Below are 20,298 nucleotides of genomic sequence, written 5' to 3' on the forward strand. Positions count from 1 at the left end.
CAAACAATCGGAAAGGGGATTCATCAGAGAAAATGACTTTACCCCAGTCCTCAGCAGTCCAGTCCCTGTACCTTCTGCAGAATATCAGTCTGTCCCTGATGTTTTTACTGGAGAGAAGTGGCTTCTTTGCTGCCCTCCTTGACACCAGGCCTTCCTCCAAAAGTCTTCGCCTCACTGTGCGTGCAGATGCACTCACACCTGCCTGCTGCCATTCCTGAGCAAGCTCTGCACTGGTGATGGCCCGATCCCGCAGCTGTAACACCTTCAGGAGACGGTCCTGGCGCTTGCTGGACTTTCTTGGGCGCCCTGGAGCCTGTTTGGCAACAATTGAACCTCTCTCCTTGAAGTTCTTGATAAGTCGATAGACGGTTGACTGAGGTGCAATCTTACTGGCTGCTATAAACTTCCCTGTTAGGCCCTTTTTGTGCAATGCATTGATGGCTGCACGTGTTTCCTTGCAGGTAACCATGGCTAACAGATGAGGAACAATGGTGTCATGCACCATCTGCCTTTTAAAGTGTCCAGTCACTCAATCATGACAGATTGATCGCCAGCCTTGTCCTCATCAACACCCACACCCGTGTTAATGTGTGTGACACCTGTGTGTCATTGAAATTATGTTAGCTGGTCCTTTTGTGGCAGGGCTGAAACGCAGTGGAAATGTGTTTTTGGTGATAAAGTTCATTTTCAAGGCAAAGAGGGACTTTGCAATTAATTGCAGTTGAGCTGATCACTCCTCATAACATTCTGGAGTATATGCAAATTACCATTATAAAAACTGAAACAGCAGACTTTGTGAAAATTAATAGTTGTGTCATTCTCAAAACTTTTGGCCATGACTGTATACCTTTACAGAGAGGGAGGGAGCTTTGTTATAAATGTTGAAGTTAGTATCACACCTGCATAGTCTGTGCTTCACAGTAAACAGCAGATAACGGTGGTATGAGAATCGAACCTCTTCCTGAGAAAGCAGGATTAGATTGGAGGCTATGTTATATATTTGGTGCTATCTAGAGCAGGGGTTCCCAAAGTGTGGGTTGGGACCCCCTGGGGGGTCGCTAGATTCAAATGGGGGATTTCGTGAGCTGTCTTTCAGAATGTTTTTTTTTTAAAGTTGTCCAAGAATAATACATTTGACCCATAATAGTAAAGAATATCGACAAAAATAGTAGCTAACCTTGTTATAAAATCTTGAAATAGAAAATGTAATGAGTTTTCTGCCGTTCTTTTTGCCAGATGACTCCTAAGTTTAGGGTTAGTGAACAGTTAATTATCAAAAGCATCATTCATAACAGCACAGGAAACACAGCCAAATGCTCATGTAGGTAGGCTACTTTTCTGCAGACCAGCTAAATGAAGCCACATTGAATCACTTTGAGGAACAGTGGGGGTCACGAGTCTTTGGCACCTATATTTTGGGGGTCGCAAGCTGAAAGTTTGGGAACCCCTGATCTACAGCATATCTAAGTTTTAAGAAACTCATGACTGATAAGGCTTGACTTGTAAAAATGTACACAACTAAAGAATGAAGGATACAGTTTCCAAACAGTGTGAGCACTATAAAGTAAATAGAAGACCACATGCCAGACTTGACTCCTCCTTGAGAGCGAATGCCATTGTACATCACCTCATTCCAGTCCTCTCCAGTCAGGATCTGAAAAAACACACCCCACAATAACACATAATTTCATGCACAAAATCATCCGGAGCATCACTTGAGCTGAGCTATAAACTCCACATTTCCTAGGACTCAACATTACTTCTCCTGGACATTGTTATGCGCTGTAATAAATGTGTGTAATGCAAGGAGTGTCAGGGTTTATATCCAGACCTGAAAGACAGTCATGATGGCTGCAGGGAAGGTGTCAAAGTTTGTCGGAGTGTAGTCTTCAAAGATAAACCTGCGAAAAAGAGATGACACATACAGTCCTTGGAAAAGCATAGCCAGGTATAGGTTTTATTTATTTTTTTGGACGAGAGAAATCAATTCTCCTCCTCTCTAGGTGGAGGATTTTCTCTTTTCTATGTGCTCTGTATTCTGGAGGCCAGTTTGTGTCTACCTTGGCCAGAATATATATATATAAGTGACAGCTTGTGGGCAACAGCCTTCCACTTGGGGGAAACCAGAATACAATAGCTGTGTGTGACAAAGTCAGAGTCTTAAATTGCGATGTAGCTCTCACACAGTGTCTCTGTATAATGAAAACAACGGTGAACAGAACCTAGGACAATCTATTCTCACCTCAACTCCAATAAAGAGAATATCTACTGATCCATGAAGTCTTCTTTAGTCTTGAGTTAATGTTTGTGAATGTGTCTTTACTAGAATTCCAGGACCTGTGCATCCAGCTGAATGGGAGAGATAAACAGTCTGCATTTGCTGCCAGACTCATTAGATTTGCCGCTCTGCCTCTGTGGTTCCTCACTTTCCTCAATCTTATTATGAACTCATAGGGAGTGACGCACAGAGCTTTAAGTGTTTGTACGGCACTCAAACGACTGTAGAGGAAATCTTAATGTTACCTGCCACCAAAGAGCTGCATGCCGAGGAGTGCAAAGACAAGAATGAAGAGGAAGAGGAGGAAGATGAGGGAGATGATGGACTTCATGGAGTTCATCAGAGAGACGACCAGGTTCCTCAGAGATGCCCAGTACCTTCACAAAATATCACAAAGTGACATTATTGCAAAACAAATAAAAATGGAAAATGTAATGCTTCCCTTTTTTATGACAACATACCCAGCAGGTATGAAAGTAGAAATAGTGAGTTCTCATTATCATCTCTGTTCAGTGCCTAGCAGTTAAAGGTTACATTAGCCATGACTAGCAAAACATATCTGAAATCCATAAACAAGAAGTTGTAGTGAATCTGTAGTTGAATTGTTTAACTGTTAGTATAGTAGATAAAAAAAGTTTTGAAAAGAAAGTAGAGTGTATAGGGCGTGGACTCAGCCTAATGGTAAAGTTGCTGGCAGCCAGGCTTGAATCCAGCCTGCAGCCTCTTTCCCACATGTCATTCCCCCACTCTCTCCCAGTTTCCTACACTATCCACTGTCCTCTCCTGAAAATATTTAAAAGGAAAAAAAAAGGAGAGAAAGTAGAATGTTAAAATTTGAAAGGATGATTCCTCTGGTTGTATTTTTACACTGCTGATAGTGAGTTTAATAATGTGACCAGAGACCAATGCTTAATCTTGGTGTCATCCTTAAAAGTGCAGACAAAAGTATACTAGCTGTGTTCTGCTTTCCTGCTTTGAACTTCAAGGACCTATACTTAAATATTTTGGTTTCTTTACTGAGTTGACTTCAGTTGTTTTCTTGAAATCTTGACTTCTGTTTGTTATCTAAAGGTTGTTTTTTTCTGGTGATCTAGAGAACAGAACAATAGGTCAAGGATATGACATGCCGTGCTGTCATTGCAAATGCTGCAGAGCCAAATTTAGCCTATTTTTGCATTTGATTTGTGCTTCTGCAAGTCTGGGGATATGAGTTATGATCACCTGCCAACTAGTGGAAACCTTGGGACAACAAATGAAATTAACTTGTTATCACAGGATAACAGGGTGAATAATGTGTATGGGCGTCCCTAGTTTAGCTTTTTAAGCTTATTGTCTAAAGTACTTGGTTGTTTCATAAATAAATGAAGTTAAGACGATATTTGAAAGAACCCTGATACGACAAAGTATTATCCAACCATTCAGAATTTTTGAAAATGGCTTGTATCACCAACATGACAAATGAATGGACTGCTAGTATTGCTGACAGTCCCTTTTAAATAAAACGAAGCATCTCAACAGATGGCAAAGATTGAGGAGGGCTGCTGCACGAACTTGGTGATCTTGAAGATCCTCAGCAGACGGAGAGCACGCAGGACACTGATCCCAAAGGACGTGCCGGGCCTGAAGAAACCCCACAGCACCTCAAAGATACTGCCAACGATAACCTGCAGAGATATATATGACAATGTCAAGAGATACATTATAATGCAAAATGCATAAGAAATTGTATCCCTAATAAGAACACACGGAACAGACGTGGGTCCAGTACACACAGTAGTTCTAAGATCTTTTGAAGGGTGGCAGAGAAAAAGATAAAGAAGCGAGTATGATGCTGCGCATACAGAAATAAAGGAAGAGGTGCTCATGCTGCATACAACATGAGCAGCTGGATATCTGAGAAATAGGGAGACAGAGTACTAACACTGCAGTCAAAACAGTTAAAGGAGGAGTGGAAGTAGAGCCGTGGTCCCAAGCTGTACATCTTCAGAAACATCTCAGTCAGGAACAGAGCAAGGAACAGGAACTCTGCATAGTCTGGAACAAACACAAGAAGAAACTTTATACAAAGACCCTGTATGTTCTTACAGACCAAAAGTGCTTCAACAACAGACCACTTAGAGTTTCTTATTCAGAGTGGGGCTCACAGAGGAAGTTCGATAACCACACAGGCTGGTTGTGGTGCACAATGGCCACACACAGTGTATTCAGAGCCACAAGGCCCAGCACCGTCCAGTAGAAAGTCTGTGTCTTCACCACACGGCGAATTGAGATGCGAAGGAGACGCTCCTTGCGACGAAAATATGCTGTTGGCCCTCGCTTGGCGCTCCTGATACTTGATCTGGCCATGGGGATGCCTGTGGGGATCAGTATGTAAGTATTAAATGTGCATGTTCAGAGGGCTGCGGCAGTGTTCAGTGCTCCACTGGAGTTCACCTTGCACTTTATGGGCCCATATTTTATTTTTCTGTCCAAACTCCCACTCACCCACGGAGGAGATGTCACCATATTGTTCCTCCCCTGGTTGCCCTCGATGCACCACATCCATCCCTCTCCTCTTGATGGTGGTGGCTCTCTTTAACACTACAGACAAAGCAGACTGATATTACAATGTCCCCAAACTAACTCTGAAAACTGCATCTAAATTACATCCTGTGAAATTTGAGGGAAGATCCTGTGAGTTGGTGACACAAAACAGACCTCTGGGCAACATGCTGCACACAACACCATTCAGTTTTTGTTTTGATCACATTTAGTGAACACTTTTTTATGCTGGTTGTGCACACAGCCCAGAGAAGTGCCTTGTGTATGAACACCCTTACATTTAAAAAACCCTCACAGGAAGAGTCAGGCAGTGTGCAAGGGTGGTAAGTAATGTGAAAACAATTAAAAGAAAGGATGAAGCAAATGATGAAGAGAAATTACAGTGAGGGTCATCAGCATGAAAATCTAAAATCTATGAAGTTCTGGCTGAGAGGGAAATTTGAGTTCATTAACGCTGCATTCAAATGAGATAAAAATGATCATTTAATGTTAGTGCAATGATCCAACAACATAATATATAACTTCTGTTGTTATTTTATGATCTCTTATGGCAAACCATGCTCGTAGGCGTCTTGATGGCCCATGCATTATTTTTAATTGAGCTGCGTTCAATTGCTGCCACACAGTGTCACGGGATAGGATGTGCCGTGCAGGCATGCTGGAGTAAGTGTGATGAGTATGCCTTGACCTTTTTCCACTGACTGATCTGTATAAGACTACCTTTCCTATCCCTCCCCCCTTGAGTGCCCTCTCTGTACCATGTGATTTGTGAATCTTACTTGCAGTCAATATTTGCTAGGGATATTTTTTTCATAAGCCGCTGATCAAACAAACTGAGCCACACGAACATAACAAAAATAAATGCTGCTCCCATCTCACACACGTACAGGAGTGTTTGCTAGGAGGAACACATACATACAATCCCACAATATAAGCACATGCATGCTGCTGCCTTTTCAGACCAACGGTTGCTGAGGCAACTGCAGTGCACCACCTTTCTCTTTAGTCAGAGCTTCTGCATTTATTTTCATCAAAGCAGCATGAGCTACTTTCTGTTTTTATTGCAGATCGTTTGTTTTTGGGGGGTGGGGTTACCTAGTTTGTATCAAAAACTGTCTGAACAAGAGACTCACTGAACAAGGTTTTACGTTCCTTTTTCTCCATTCAAGAGTTAGCTCAAGTGCATTGGAGTGGCAGTGTGTATGAAATGAGGAGGTGAAAGTGGTGGTGTGGGAGGGAGCAGAGCAGAGGGCGGTTCTCACCATATGCACCACCTGTACTCCACTCTGGGAGACTCCTGAGAGCTGCCAATCAATGAACATTTAATAAAAGCCTTGCCAGTTTAGTGAGGAGGAAAGGTCAAAGTTCAGCAGAGTAGAAAGGGTCAGAGGAGGCATTTAGCTGTCTGTGGGGAACCATGTGTACTGGCAGGTTCAGCGCTACATTTTTCGCATTAACTATTGTGACGTTTTTGAAAGTGGAAGGAATCTAAGCTAGTGCTACACATCAGCCACAAAAATGGCAATATTTTACCAGTATTTTAAAGCTTAGTGTCTCAGAATAATGCGGGAATGCTAACAATTAGTATTTTTTCATTCAAATTTTTATTTTTTTATTTTTGCACAAATAAATTTAATGTCAACTTCTTCATTTGAGATATATTCACCTTCATTTAAGTTGTATTATAGCGGCACTTCTCTAGGTTTAAGACCATCTTCTACTTGAAATAAGATTACAAAGTTTAATTTGAGCATTTTGAGATATAATGTCTTCTCATAGTTAGCTGGATACACTAATATTCAGTCATGTGGTTTCTTAGGATAAGCCGGCTATGCTCAAAAGAAGGTGTTTCATTGTGTGCATGTAGTTTGAGGATGTATATTTTTATCTGATTTAGAAGAAACAATGCCTGAAAACTGTAACACACCCTTAAAATTTTTTTTTTCTTTTCTTTCTTTCTTTCTTTCTTTTATCAAGTGAGCTGTTTTCTGATAGATTCTCCAATAAAATTAATTTACTTAAATCAAGTAAAGGGTTTGTCTTGAATCAATATTATCCATCTTCTACAAATAAGATCTCAGCTTCAAAAATGTATAAAATGTAAACTAAACCTTGTTTCTTCTAAATTACAACTCAAAACAAGATCATTTCAAGATTGTTTGACTTAACAAGATATTTAAGATGCAATTGTCTTAAAACAAGTCCCTCTATCTTGCTCAAATGTTACTTGTTAAGTAAATGTATCTTAAATTAAGTGATATAAGACATTTTGACTAAAAATGAGAAAATTTCACTTGGTAAGATTTTTAGTTATTGCAGTGAACAAGGCTGAGGGTCTAAAGCCATGCTAGCAGCTCTGTGAAGCTGTATGCTGAACAGAGCCTTAAGCTAACATTAGCATCCTTACATGCTCACAGGGAAAATACCAATATTTGAGACAGCACAAGCAGGTAGTCACAACAGAGCCAACAACATACTCACATTGATACTTAGGTAATGCTATCTTCACTTTAAAAGTAGATGTTATGCAGAGATAGTAATAACACTTTTCACTCCCTTAGATGAGCAGCTCAGTATTTCATAATTGGCACTAATTGCTCATTGCAGAAGAGGCTAGTTGAAGTCTAGGGAACACCAGAGTTGTTTCTGTGTTATGTAGTAGCAATGCTTTTGAGCTGGACGCTAACATCAGCATGCTAACAATCACAACAATAATGCCAGCAAGCTGTTTTTAAATCATGTCCTGTTAAGAATGCTTACACAATTACTTCTGCTAATCAACTCTTAGCACTAACAACTGCTGAGGCTAAAGGGAATGTAGTTTGTTCATTGAGCAAACAAGCAAGTGTATTCAATAGGGAAAAAGTCAAAGAAAAAGAAGTCCAGCATTCATTCTTGATACAACAAATATCTGTCAATAGTTTTTTGGCTGTCAATCATATAGTTGTTAAAATATTCAAGAGGTGGACCAACTAACCAAGCAATTGACATTGTCATCCCTTTAGCCTTGATGCAGCTATCAGGGCTAAAAATTAAAGAACTTGAAGGGGAAATTTTGCTTCTTTTAAAATAGTGTTTATACCTAAAATAGCAAATAGCACACAACATAGCCTAAAACAGTTTTTCTTAAGCACATTTGCATTTTGTAGCTTCATGCCAGCATCAATCTGGTTGTGCTGAAGAGAGACAGAATGTAAAGCAGTGTGAGGACAGCAGAAAGACAACGTGAACTATGAATCCAGGAAAAAAAAAAGCATATCTTTTCTGACTTACCGTCAAGGGCTGAAGGTCCTGCATTTTTATTCTCCTCTGCAAGCATGACTTCCTCTGAAAGTCAAACCACATTCAGATATTCACAGATAGAGGGATAAACTAGCATCTTTTGTATCAGTTTTTGGCATTTCAATTGAGGAACAACAAAAAACATAGAGTTCTACACCTTCAACAATTGACAGAGTTTGTCTTAAAGCTGAAAGCAAAATATTGATTCCACATGTCTAATCTAAAGTCAAATCCTTGGTTTCCTAGAGCTGTGTCTGGGACTAAAGCCACCTGCTCTATCGATCCAGGCCCGGTAGCCATTGAGTTCTCTCTCAATCTGCTGCTGACGCCTCAGCTTCATGAAGGCCCTGCGGTTTTCCACCCTCTCCCTCTCCTTGGCAAACTCCCTGCAAAACCAGACCAAACCACAAAGTCATTTATTTTCTCTTTACAGGGATTTATAGTCACACACAAATCATTCCTGTTGGAGACAGTCAGTGGGGAATAAGCTCTTGCTGTCTTCAGCTAAGCTGTTCACATTGTTCATTCAACCACAAAAATGAGACGAGCAGCCGAGAGAAAGCCAGGCAAAAGAGGGGTCTTCTTTCCCGCTGTGGATATAATGACAATGAATCCTCAATGAACCTTTCGGTAAAACTAATTAAGTTGTAGACATAGACACGGTGTGGAGCAGAGTTTATATTGACAGCTAGCCACTCAAACACTCAGTGAGAAAACATGTTACACTGAGTTTACTGTTGGGACAACAACATAAGCTGACTGAACAGCTGAAGCTAGTTCCACTTCTTTTGAATGTGTTACTTTAGTCGTAGCCTTGGGAGGACTTGAAGGCTGAATGTGCACGATTCGCAAAAGGTTCAACCTAGCTTGACAGATCATGCAACTAATGGTGCATCTGAGTAGTCCTTTTTAAGTTTAGTTGCCCCCTTTCTACTGTGGCACATCGGGCTACCAACACCAGAAAAAGCTTTTCTGGTATAGACATGAAGCAAAAAAAATTGCTGGTAGCCCGCCAATAAGCTGAAATTAAATGGACAGCAAGATAGATAGCATGTTCATTCTGATTTGAGACTATTTCTATGTTTAATAATCCACACAGCGTGAGAAGCAGACCAATGTAAGCAGCAATACAAACACGCCAAAACTAAAAATTTTGTCCATACTGCATTCACTATATCGTGTCTCATGCCCTTATAAGGATGTTGAATGGAGTTGTTAACATATTGATTACATCCAGTCAAGTCAGTGGATAAAGCATAGTGTACTGGACAGGGGTTCATGCCTTTTTTTCCAAGGAAGTTTTGTTATTGATTCAGATCATGAATGCATATCAATATGGACACTACTCCCCCCAATCTTAGGTCTGAAGCCATAAGAAAGCTTCGATGGGCGCCGTCACATTGGGCTAGTGGAGACCAGACATGTGCAGAAGAGATATGGATGGTGGAGCTATGAGACTGACCTCATACTGCTTCTGCTAAGTGGAACAGATATGTTACTTGTGTTGATTTAAAGCAGATGCTTATACCTATGGAGAGTTTGATGCCTGTTATTTTAGGGTTTGTCACATTTCTCTTCACAGTTCCCCCTGTACTCAACTAATCCAGTAAAGACCGCTTGGGGATGGACACAGAGTTATATTGCACTGTAAGACCCAACAATCCAAACTTGTTAAAAAAAATGAGTTCCATCAACTCGGAATTGCTATTTCATTCTCTATTTTTTTGAGTTACTAGAACGTGATTTTAGTTTTAAGTAAACAATACTCAAGGACTTTTTGGTCATAGTACTCAAATTATTGACAGTCATAGGTTCAATCTGCATGACGTCATGGTCACATTCGGACGTGCTCTCGTCTCGTCAAAGTTTTGTGACAATCCGCCATCTTGGTTAATATTTCAGTCATAAAATGAAGTGACTTGGGTTTAAGTTTTCTGTGTCTAAATATTTTTAATGATCACTCAAAATGTGTGTATCTGGGGTGTATTTGAGTTAAAGCAACTAAGAAAGAATAATGTAATAAGTTCTTCAAAATGCTGTTTTGAGTTGGAATCAATGATATCTTTTTATCATAGGAAAGTTGGCACAGCTTAATTAAACTAAGATGAGTTATGTTTACTTTACGTAAAGAAGTACTTACAGAGAACATAAAAGAATTATGGTAAAGATTCACAAAAAAAAAAAGAGTTTATAGTACTCAATTATTATTTGTGATGTCAACAGAAAAAAATAATTTACAGTAAATCAACAATGAGAGTTAATTGTACTTGGTAAAATGACTTGATGACAATTAAAATAGCTATGTAACTGTTACTTTAAAAATTTGGTTTCTTTTACTTGCAAGATTGAGTCAGTATTACTGTACTATTACAGTATTAATTGTACTGTATCTTGGTTGACAAAAATAAGTCAATCTCTTTCTCTAAAGCTTAACTTGAACTTGAAAATAAAACGGTAAAATGAAATGTATACCCACCCAGAGAGGACTCCTAGCACCAGGTTCAGGACAAAGAAAGAGCCGATAATGATGAGAGGGATAAAGTAGAGCCAGTTCCAGTTTGGGCCCAAGGCATCGTTGGTCTGAAACATCAAAAATGAAATCTAAATTCAGTAAAATGCAAGACAAAAATACCAAAGTGTAGGTGAGGCTCCAGTCAGTTTGCAGGCGGGCCATCTCACGGAGACAAAGTGTGTATTGATCGACTCTGGACTCACAAAGAGTGTGGAGGAGAAGCTACTGTATGAAGCCAATATAGAAACAGTGTAGTGCATATTTTCTTTACTTTACAGCACCTGGACCTAAGAAAGTTTCTGTGTATCGCAGTGATGACATGAAACATCACCACAGAAAGTCTGTATGGTCAGCAGTTGTGTACAAGCAGAGCAGCAGCATATTGTCTCTTCATCAGTCATGGTGTGTCTGTAAAGCTCATTCAGTATCACTTTAGGCAATATAATGCAATCATTGTGACACATCTTCTACCTCCCTTTCTCAGTAACACTCTCTGAGAGCAGACAGAGGCAGAGTCAGATCACAAATTACAGTAACAGCAGTTTGTGTGGTGAAGTGTCTGATAGAAAACCAAAATTCCTGCTTCACTGTTGTGTGTCTCCTACATCTAGTCGAGTCTAAGTGTATATTAACCAGAGTATAAGAGGGCTTAGATTAAACAGAAGTTGCACCTACTTCTAGAAGGGACATGATACTAGAGAACATCTATCTCTGTAACTCTGCAGAGGACGTGATTGTCAGTCCTGTCACATACAGATACACCAGAGGTAGAGCATCAAAACATTTAAAACTTTCTCATTTTATCTTAGAACACACTTGTGTAAAATAATGCCATGATAAACCTAGGAATTGTTGAGTAACTGCCAAAATAAATAAATTAATAAGTATGACAAGGAATATGGTGATAACATCCAAATCTCTTCTATCTTTCCTCTGTTTACCACTGACTACAAAGAGGTATCTCTGAACAACACAACAAATTGAAGAAGTCGACAGCTCTGCCTTCCTACAAATAATCTCCCATCTTCTTTCTGTTGTCTGGTATCTGATGTAAATCACAATACCAAAGCCTCTTCCAAAAGAGTTGATGAAATATTCTGTGTTTGTCCTTGAGGGAGAGTTGTGACAGTGTTTTTTCAATCCCATTAAATCTTACCCCTAATCAGATTTGCTCCAAACTCCTGAAGAATACTTCAGACCTTGAGTAGAGTGTTTGAAAATGGATCAATAGTGACCCTCAAACATTAAATGATTGCGACAGAAGCTTTTGGAGAAACAGTCTCCACATCTACGTTAGGTTACCACATGAATGGAATGACAATTTTTCCTTGCTAAATGTTTTCTTCAAATGTGCAGGATTTCGCCCACTGTCCCTATCTGAACAGGATCACATAATTCAGCTACCAGGAAAGTGTGAGCACAGTTTGACTTGATTTGTTGGATGGTCATACAGGCAACAGACACAGTATATCCTATTAGCAGATGGTGCCACTGGCTGCCACTGTTTGCTTTACAGTCCCCATACTGTCTGTGTGTGTCTGCCTGCCCTTTCAATTTGACAAAGACACTTATAAAGCATCTTGCAGCATCTCATCCCTGTGTGACAGAGACTGTACAGCAGAAACCACATTGTCTGGTTCCAGTTCTCATTATTTGAGCACACTTCGGTGTGAGATGCTTCCCTGTTTTCTCTCCAACATCTCTGGGTATTTCAAACCATTTTACAGTTCAGTATAACATAAATACATCCTGGTTCTGCTTTATTATGTGGATCAGGAGGATTTGAAGATATGAGTCAAGCAGGGGTGTGTCCAGAATTTGTTGACTGGGGTGGCCTCACTGGGGCACAGACATACATTTAACTTTAAAATAAAAACACAAGAGATCTGCAGCAGTAAAATAATTTTAGCTCAAATCCTAAGGCAGTTACTATATGACTAGGCACATTCCCAAATAACTATTGTATCCATCTGAATCGCACTGTTCTTCATACTGTGTACGTTTTTTTTAAATAACCTGGTGCAATTTTATCCATGCAATAACTTACCTTATCTATTTATCAGATAGAAGTGTACATAGTGTGTATACATCTGCAATAGTTGCCATATTCTATTAAATTTTAATTTATTTTATTTTATTTTATTTCATTATTTTTATGGTCTTCAGTGATGCCCCCCTTGAAATCTGTCTTAAATGGATTTCAAGGGGGACCCATACCATCTCTGTCCACCCCTCTTGATCTACCCTTGGGGTAAAGCTGGGTGACAGCCCTATACTATTGGTTGCAATTCAAAAACATGTTTATATTCATATAACTGAGGTTTCACAATCAGATATCCCTTATTTTATCTGCAACAGGCTCTGAAATATGCCAGATTTTACAGCCACTTGTTGTAGGTATAAATCTTTATTCAGGTCTTGCAGCAAGGTGCAGCAAGTCACACATTTCTCAGGATAGAAGAAATAAAATTGGCACGCAGACGGCAGATAAGGAATCAAGATTGTGCTTTACAGTTTTATCGTTATAATCAAACCACAGTTAACCCTCCTCTTCCTCCTCCTCCTCCTCCCTGAACCAAAGGCAATTTGACAGAAGGGGCTGCAGGATTTGAAGACCTCCACCCAGCATCTACCAGTGTGCTGGAATAAAAGCCTCTTCTGTTCATTAGGGTTAATGGAGTTTAAATGATGGCAAAACATCACTACACTCCAATAACTTTGAGCAATTGAGGAAGATATCGTGTGTTTCTACATGTGTGTCTGTGTGTGCGCTGTCTCACATTGTAGAGAACAGTGGTCCATCCCTCCATGGTGATGCACTGGAAGACAGTGAGAAGAGCAAACAGGATGTTGTCAAACTGCGTGATGCCGTCGTTCGGGCCAATCCAGGTATCGATGCAGGTGTATTTGGGCGGACACTGACGCACGCCACACGGGAACTCCAACTCAGAGGAGTCCACTGTCTCATTCTCTGAACACAAAGGAGTACACACAAGGTATAAACAGGAGGATATTTGTTTTATGACACAAAAGACCAAGCTTCCAAATAAAGGACAAAAGATTTTGCATTTTTAATTGACTGTGAAATTCCCTAACAAAAAAATGCCCAAAAGCACAAAATCTGAGTGATAAGACTTTTGTTCTCCTCTAAATGGTCTTTAAAGTTCAAACTAATCTACAGCCCCAGTTTTGTTCCACAGTTGAGTTTTGAACAGTATATTCTTTGCCTTGAACTTTAGCCAAAGGTCATGTTTTACTTTAAGAACTGAATCTGAATCAATAAGAATTTTAAAACACAGCAGAGTGCCTGTCTTAACAGTGATGTGACTGTTCAGTGACAGGATATGCTCTCTTCCATCTCTCTGTTATCTAACAGTCTATTAAGCTTCAGTGTGACAGGAGGAGCTCGGAGGTTAATGACAACTCTGAATGTACAATGAGGCATTGTGCTTCACTAAATTCTTAATTTTGATTATAATAGAAAACACTGCTGGCATATTTTGATCAAGTCTCCAGGTGCAGATGAGCTCAGCCCTGTCTCTGTGGTTTTAGTGTCTGTAAGTTTTCTGTGAAAAAGAGGTAAAAAAAAAATCCAACTGTTTGAATTCATGAATTATTCAAAACTACTTCCAACCTTTTCTACAAATTGCTCTGTCTTGTACAGTCCATGCCATCAGTGAGTGGCAGAGGTGTTGACACAGTGTCCTTGCTTGAAGTGCAATTCAGATCAAATCATGGCTTACAATGAAACTATATCCAAATAACAGGTATATCAGGTTGCTATGATTGGCTACACACATTAACAGAGATGTGTGTCTGATGTGACAAAGATTAAAGCTTAGTAGAGAAGTACTTTTGTGACATTGCTGTTACATCTGTGAGTGTAAGCATTCATATAATAAGCACTGTGCACCTGTGTGCTTTATAGACAATGAGTGTGTGTTTGTACCCAGTATGCCAGGCTGTGGTTCGCAAGTGTGGTGCAGCCTGCCGCTGTAAAACTCCAGGCCGATGATAGCGAACATGAGAATTGCGAAAAAGAGCAGGAGGCCGATCTGCAGCAGAGGAACCATAGCCTTCATTATCGACTTCAGGACTATCTGGAGACCTGGAAACAGATCACACAGTGAGCAGAAGAGTCAAGATAAGAATGCAATTCATACAGTACAATGTTGTGAAACATGCATGCTCATAACTCTTCTAATATTTTCCAATCATTGGAAAAAAAATATTTAAAAAATAGCAGATTTTTGAAAATAAAATTAAGCAACATTTTCAAAAAAGTTCTGGTGTTAGATTTTCAAATGTGATTTTGCTTGTTTATGTAGCAACAAGTATTTTTTTTTTTAAATAGTAAATTTGTCCTTTTTAATGATTTACTTTAAAATAAGCTTTTTAAAGATGGTGATAAAATGTGCATGGATTTTTTTGCTAACCATTCACTAACCAAACTTTTACACCAAGACCTTATGTTGATCTTTGCCTGGAGTTTAGGAAAGGACATTACTGTTGACCTAAATAGTTCATGAACTTCAGATGCTATTATAGTGACTGCTTTGAAAATGCCAAACTACAAAAAGAACATGTTTCGCTCTAATGTTTGTGTGTAGCTTTGCAGACTTAATTGTTTTTATTTCTTTCAAACTGCTTTCAGTGGAAAAAGGAGACCCACAAACAAATATGTGAGGAGGCTTAATTCTAGAAGCCACATTTTGAAATTTGTCCGTAAACCACCAAAGTGTCTGTCACACACACAAAAAAGATATTAAAGTAATAACATGTGGCACTCACTGGGGATGCCTGAGACCAGTTTGAGGGGACGCAGCACTCGCACAGCCCGCAGTGTCCTCAGGTCCACTGAGATGTTCATGTGTGCTCCTGCTGCAGCCAGGATCCTACAAAGATCAACACAAATACACAGAGACAGAGGTTAGCACAGACAAAAAAAACCAACAAACATACACATGCAAACCCACACAGAGAAAAGAGTGAGGCACACAGCAGAATTGTCTCTGTCTGCAGATGCACATAAACGCTTTCATTTAATGCTTTATAATCTGTGTCAAAGTGGAGGGCTTTCATGCATACTGTAGACACACACAAAGGCCACTGCACACAGTGCTGTGGAGGATGGCTGCAGTGTTAAGATATGGAGAGACAGGACATTCGGGTCTCATGGAAAAGGGAGAAAACAACAGGGATATATTTAGGGGCTTTTGGCTGCTTCTCTGTGTGGGTGGACGGCTGTGACAACTGTTATTTAGAAAGAAACAAAAAAACAGCAGCTCCATCAAGGGACAGCAGGACACCCTCAGGCAGCAGGGACATGAAGAACACGGACAAACACATGCCTGGACACACAATCGACCTCTTATCTGTAGCACAGGGTCCTTTAAAAGCCCCTTTTTTTTAACTTTGTTTGCCTTGTTTTGTCTCCCCTATTCTTCCAGGCTGTAAATACACCTCTGTGGCCTTCAGGCCTCAGACTGATGAGAAAAAGAAAAGAAGCGTCTGCTGATCCCCCGCCCTTTGTTTCCTCATTAGTCTGCCCTCCTGCCTTTCTTTTCTCTCTCCTCATATCTCTCTTGCCATCCATGAACCTCTTATCTCTCAACTCCTTCCTTCTCCTCCTTTTTCAACCTCCCTCCCAATTACACTGGCACTCTCAGTTTTTCCGCTTTCACTAACCTCGAAAACCCATTCATTCCCCTTTCACCTGAATGCCCACTGCACACAAAAGGCCGATATAGAAGGAGAAAGGTAAAAAGCAAAATAAAAATAGTTAGAGGAGGTGTTGAGAAAATGTTTCTCTCGAGGTAGCAACACTTGATTTCATTCTTTTTTTCTCCAAACTTATTCTGTACTTTGAGTTAGAACTGACATCTCTTTTCCAGCCAGATGAACAAAAAGATTACTTACATATTATACATCAGTTCACTGATCATACAGAAATTACAAATACGAAGTCAACAAAATGTTAAAGAAGCATGTCCAAGAGATTGTAGTATTGTCAGTAACATGGTTTTTGTGTACAACACTGATAAGAACATCTTTATGTGCAGTGTGTTGCTCGAGATAAGAGACTCTTGATCATCACACAGCTAGAGAAAACAGCAACACAGACCCAATTACATTCCTGTGATTCAGTGGTGAGAATTAGTCCCGTCTATAGCTTTGAAGACACCGAGTGTCATTTAATTAACAGAAGAAAAAGAAGAGAGAGAGACTGAGGGGGAAGAGGGGAGAGATGGATTAAAATAGCTCATCATCATCCACACAAATATAGAAATAGAATTATCCTCATGAGTTTCACACCTCTAACTATCCCCCTTTGGTTTTTATCCCCGTTCCCTCTCTACACAACAATCTTTTTTTTTCTTCATACTTTTTCTCTTTTCTACTTTTCTTCCCATCACTCCCTCTGCTGCCTCCTGACACCTCTGTCATTTCATCCCCCACTTCCTCGATCTTTCATTCTTTCTTCAGACCATTACTCAGTCCTGGCTGCTCTTTAGTTGTTATGGAGACTAGAGGATGGAGGGTCTAAAAATGGCTTCCTCATTTACTGCCCTGGTATTCAGTGGAGGTCCAGGGCCACATTTTGTAACGACTGTTTGTACAGCATTTTTAAATAGACGGGGACATTTTCATTTGTTGAAAAAACTAATTAATTTGTGCAGACAGGGAACATAATTTTGTTTTGTTTGTTAGATCGTTTAATCCAGTGGTGCTGGACAAGATACTATATCTACATCTCCATCCAAAGCAGAAGGTGCGAAAACTGCAGTTCTTCAGGTGTCCACTTCAGGCTGGCTGCAAAAGCCAAGGGATCTCCTTTCGGTTCTGTCATGAAAATATTATTTTTTTCAGCAGAGTTAAACATGTTTACAGTCTTGTACCAAACAAAAAGAGTTTTTGGTCTCATCCTCTAATTTCCTCATTCCTTTGAGCTGTACAGCTTTGTCTATCGTGGCAATTTCGTAGATATTGAGATAACAAGTCTTCCAACGAGAGGCACAGCTGACTTGATTGACAGGCAGGAACACTGTAGCTGTTGGCTAGGAGGCTCAAACTCTGCCTCTTAACGTCACAAGTGCTCGACAGCAGCAATATGGCTGCGGCCGACAATTGGCCTAAACAGCTCTTCAGAAACAGATGGATGAGGTCATGGATACTACGTCCAAATTTCATACAGTCTATGGTAAAACCATGTCCCCAGGAAGTCAAGGCAGCTACTGCTTAAGCCTTGTTGTGATTGGTTATCTATTGATGAAGAATGCCTTCACAAGAAAAATAACTAATTTAATTGTGTGTTATGCAATGCTATATTTACTTCAAAGAAAACAATGTGTGATTTCACATTTGCATGATTTCTCTGTGTTTTAAGTACTGGTGCATACATTAAAGGGCCGTAGTACTGTCCATGGTGCTGAACTGTGTAAGCTCATGTGAAAGAAAAATGGGCATGTTTTCTGTCATTTAGTCACCTTATATTGAATATTTAAAGACGCACTATATGTAAAGCGAAACAGGATTTTCACACATTGTTAACCCTCAACAATGGGTGATGTATCACAAAGACAACAAACAGAATTTCAGTCAGAACAGCTAGCTTTCTGAATATCTCTGTCCCCTAAAGTTATAGTAAATTGATTTGTACGTATGTAGTGCTTTTCTACTTCTTCTCACCACTCAAAGGGCTTATACACTACTGGTCACATCCACCCACTCATACATTGATGGCAGTGGCTGCTACAATTGTTGACCATCAGTACTAACTAGTCCTATTCATGTGCATTCACACATTGCTGCTTATTCCTGAGCCACAGCTGCTTCATGGCCTGATTGTTAATCAACAATATCTGCTCTCTCCATCTCTGGTACTTCAGTGGATACTCTCCGAAACACAAACAAAAACACAAATACTTCCCTCGTACTTCCTGACAGATTTTTATCAGTTAAACCGGCCTCTTGAATAGTAGCAGAATAAGAGCTAGATTACACACAGTCTGGATACAAGCCATACATATTTTATAAATTCATGAGGATATTGCCAAAACATCCAATAACCTCAACTTTCCTCCTTCACAGTACTTTGCTCACATTGCTGTGTAGACATTGTCTCCCTCAGTAATGACAAAGGTGAAGGTTGTTCACAGAAACTGGCAAATGTAACTCAGCTGAGGGAAACACAACACATGGCAGATCTGGCACAAGTTAAAAAAAAAAAATGGCAGACACTTTATTTCCTCCCTGTAGTTCCCTACTTCTCCCTCATGTAGGACTTTTCATTTATGTGTTTGTTGATTTGGGGGGGGGGGGGGGGGGGCATTTTGTGATTTGAATTGAATGACTCGTGGTATAAAACACACTGTAACAATTCATAAAGAAAATCAATTATCAAGTTTACAGTGTAGATCGCTCTATGTTTGTCTACCAGCCTAAAATTAGCTATTTAAAAATGCTTAGTTAATTAGGAGGTACCGGGGGTTTCAATTGCTTGAACCCTGGGGGTCACTCTCAATTGTTCCAAGGTACACACACATCTGACAGGCTCCTGCTGTATCTACAAGTAAATAAAGTCACTTCGAGTCCAAAGGAGCTGTCACACATGAAACCATTGTTTGTCCCCCCCTGCCTGTATGTGAAGTGTTATTTGTGTTATGTGAGACACACTGTGTAATGAAGCAAGCTGATGCCCTGGTCCGAGCTGTCAGCCATGATAAGTGAGTAACAATGGCACACCCTGCAGAACTGACGGCTCCGTGCTGCATGACAAATCTGTGGTGACACCCATCACACCGTGATACTGAGAGCGTTGTGACTTATGCTCCATGTCACTGTCAAACTTCTAACAAATATGACATGAGCTCACCTGAATACTGTAATGATATTAATAGTACAGACTGAGTTATTTACACCTATGGGTCTGAGCTCAGGAGTAACAATTTGTTTAATACAACATCTTTTAATACATCAAAGCATATTTCCTTGTACTTCCAAGAGGATCTTTTCTTTTACAAATCCAATAGAGTGGGTTAAATCAAATAGAAAACAAGTATTTTATTTCATAGCTTTACACTTTAAAATATGCAGGTTCTAGTGGGTTGACAGAGGGAGTCTATGTAAGTCTTTGCATGCCAAAAAGTATTATAAAGTCACGGATTGTATGTGTATGACTAACACAGAGAGCATACAAACATCTATGTGGGTGTGCAGGTACTTAAAGTGTCACAGTTATCAAGCATGTACAATTTAAGGGACAAGAAAATGTATAACTCGAATGAAACAGTAATTACCAGTTAAATGTAAAAAATATTTGCTACAGAAAATAAATCAATTTTGGTGGTTTATGTCTCAAGGCATGTGGATGATCTCTGTAAAAGTTGTGTGAAGATGCTAAATGTAGAAAATATGCTTAGTTCTTGAACCACGCAAGAGATCATCCACCCAACAAAAAACAATGCACCTCTACACAGGATACAGTCATCTAAATTTCAGTGTGTTCAAATCAGCAGCATTACTTGCAGTATATTGCATCAGGAGGAAAGAAATCCAGCAGCACTAAGCAAAAAGAAAGAAGGAAAATGTGCCATGCAAAGAATGGACAGGCATTTAAATGCTGCAGCACTACACTATGTTACTTAAATTCATTGGTCATTGTGAGTAATGGATCTGTGACATG

At 39.8% G+C, this 20,298-nt stretch overlaps 1 protein-coding gene across 1 annotated transcript in view; it reads right to left on the bottom strand.

The window, feature by feature from the left end:
* The window catches only part of LOC117829929 (voltage-dependent R-type calcium channel subunit alpha-1E), a 115,067-nt gene that overhangs the window by 32,199 nt on the left and 62,570 nt on the right, over positions 1–20,298 (bottom strand). Inside the window, exons 7-20 of the mRNA XM_034707749.1 lie at positions 15,405–15,508; positions 14,563–14,721; positions 13,394–13,584; positions 10,578–10,681; positions 8,372–8,487; positions 8,093–8,146; positions 6,082–6,123; positions 4,763–4,858; positions 4,423–4,632; positions 4,200–4,312; positions 3,830–3,942; positions 2,524–2,655; positions 1,832–1,901; positions 1,537–1,654 (exon numbers count right to left, since the gene is read on the bottom strand). Coding sequence (XP_034563640.1) covers positions 1,537–1,654; positions 1,832–1,901; positions 2,524–2,655; positions 3,830–3,942; positions 4,200–4,312; positions 4,423–4,632; positions 4,763–4,858; positions 6,082–6,123; positions 8,093–8,146; positions 8,372–8,487; positions 10,578–10,681; positions 13,394–13,584; positions 14,563–14,721; positions 15,405–15,508 — 1,622 coding nt within the window. The remainder of the gene's footprint in view (positions 1–1,536; positions 1,655–1,831; positions 1,902–2,523; positions 2,656–3,829; positions 3,943–4,199; positions 4,313–4,422; positions 4,633–4,762; positions 4,859–6,081; positions 6,124–8,092; positions 8,147–8,371; positions 8,488–10,577; positions 10,682–13,393; positions 13,585–14,562; positions 14,722–15,404; positions 15,509–20,298) is intronic.

Source organism: Notolabrus celidotus, chromosome 2, assembly GCF_009762535.1.
Source record: "Notolabrus celidotus isolate fNotCel1 chromosome 2, fNotCel1.pri, whole genome shotgun sequence".
Classification (NCBI taxonomy): Eukaryota; Metazoa; Chordata; class Actinopteri; order Labriformes; family Labridae; genus Notolabrus; species Notolabrus celidotus.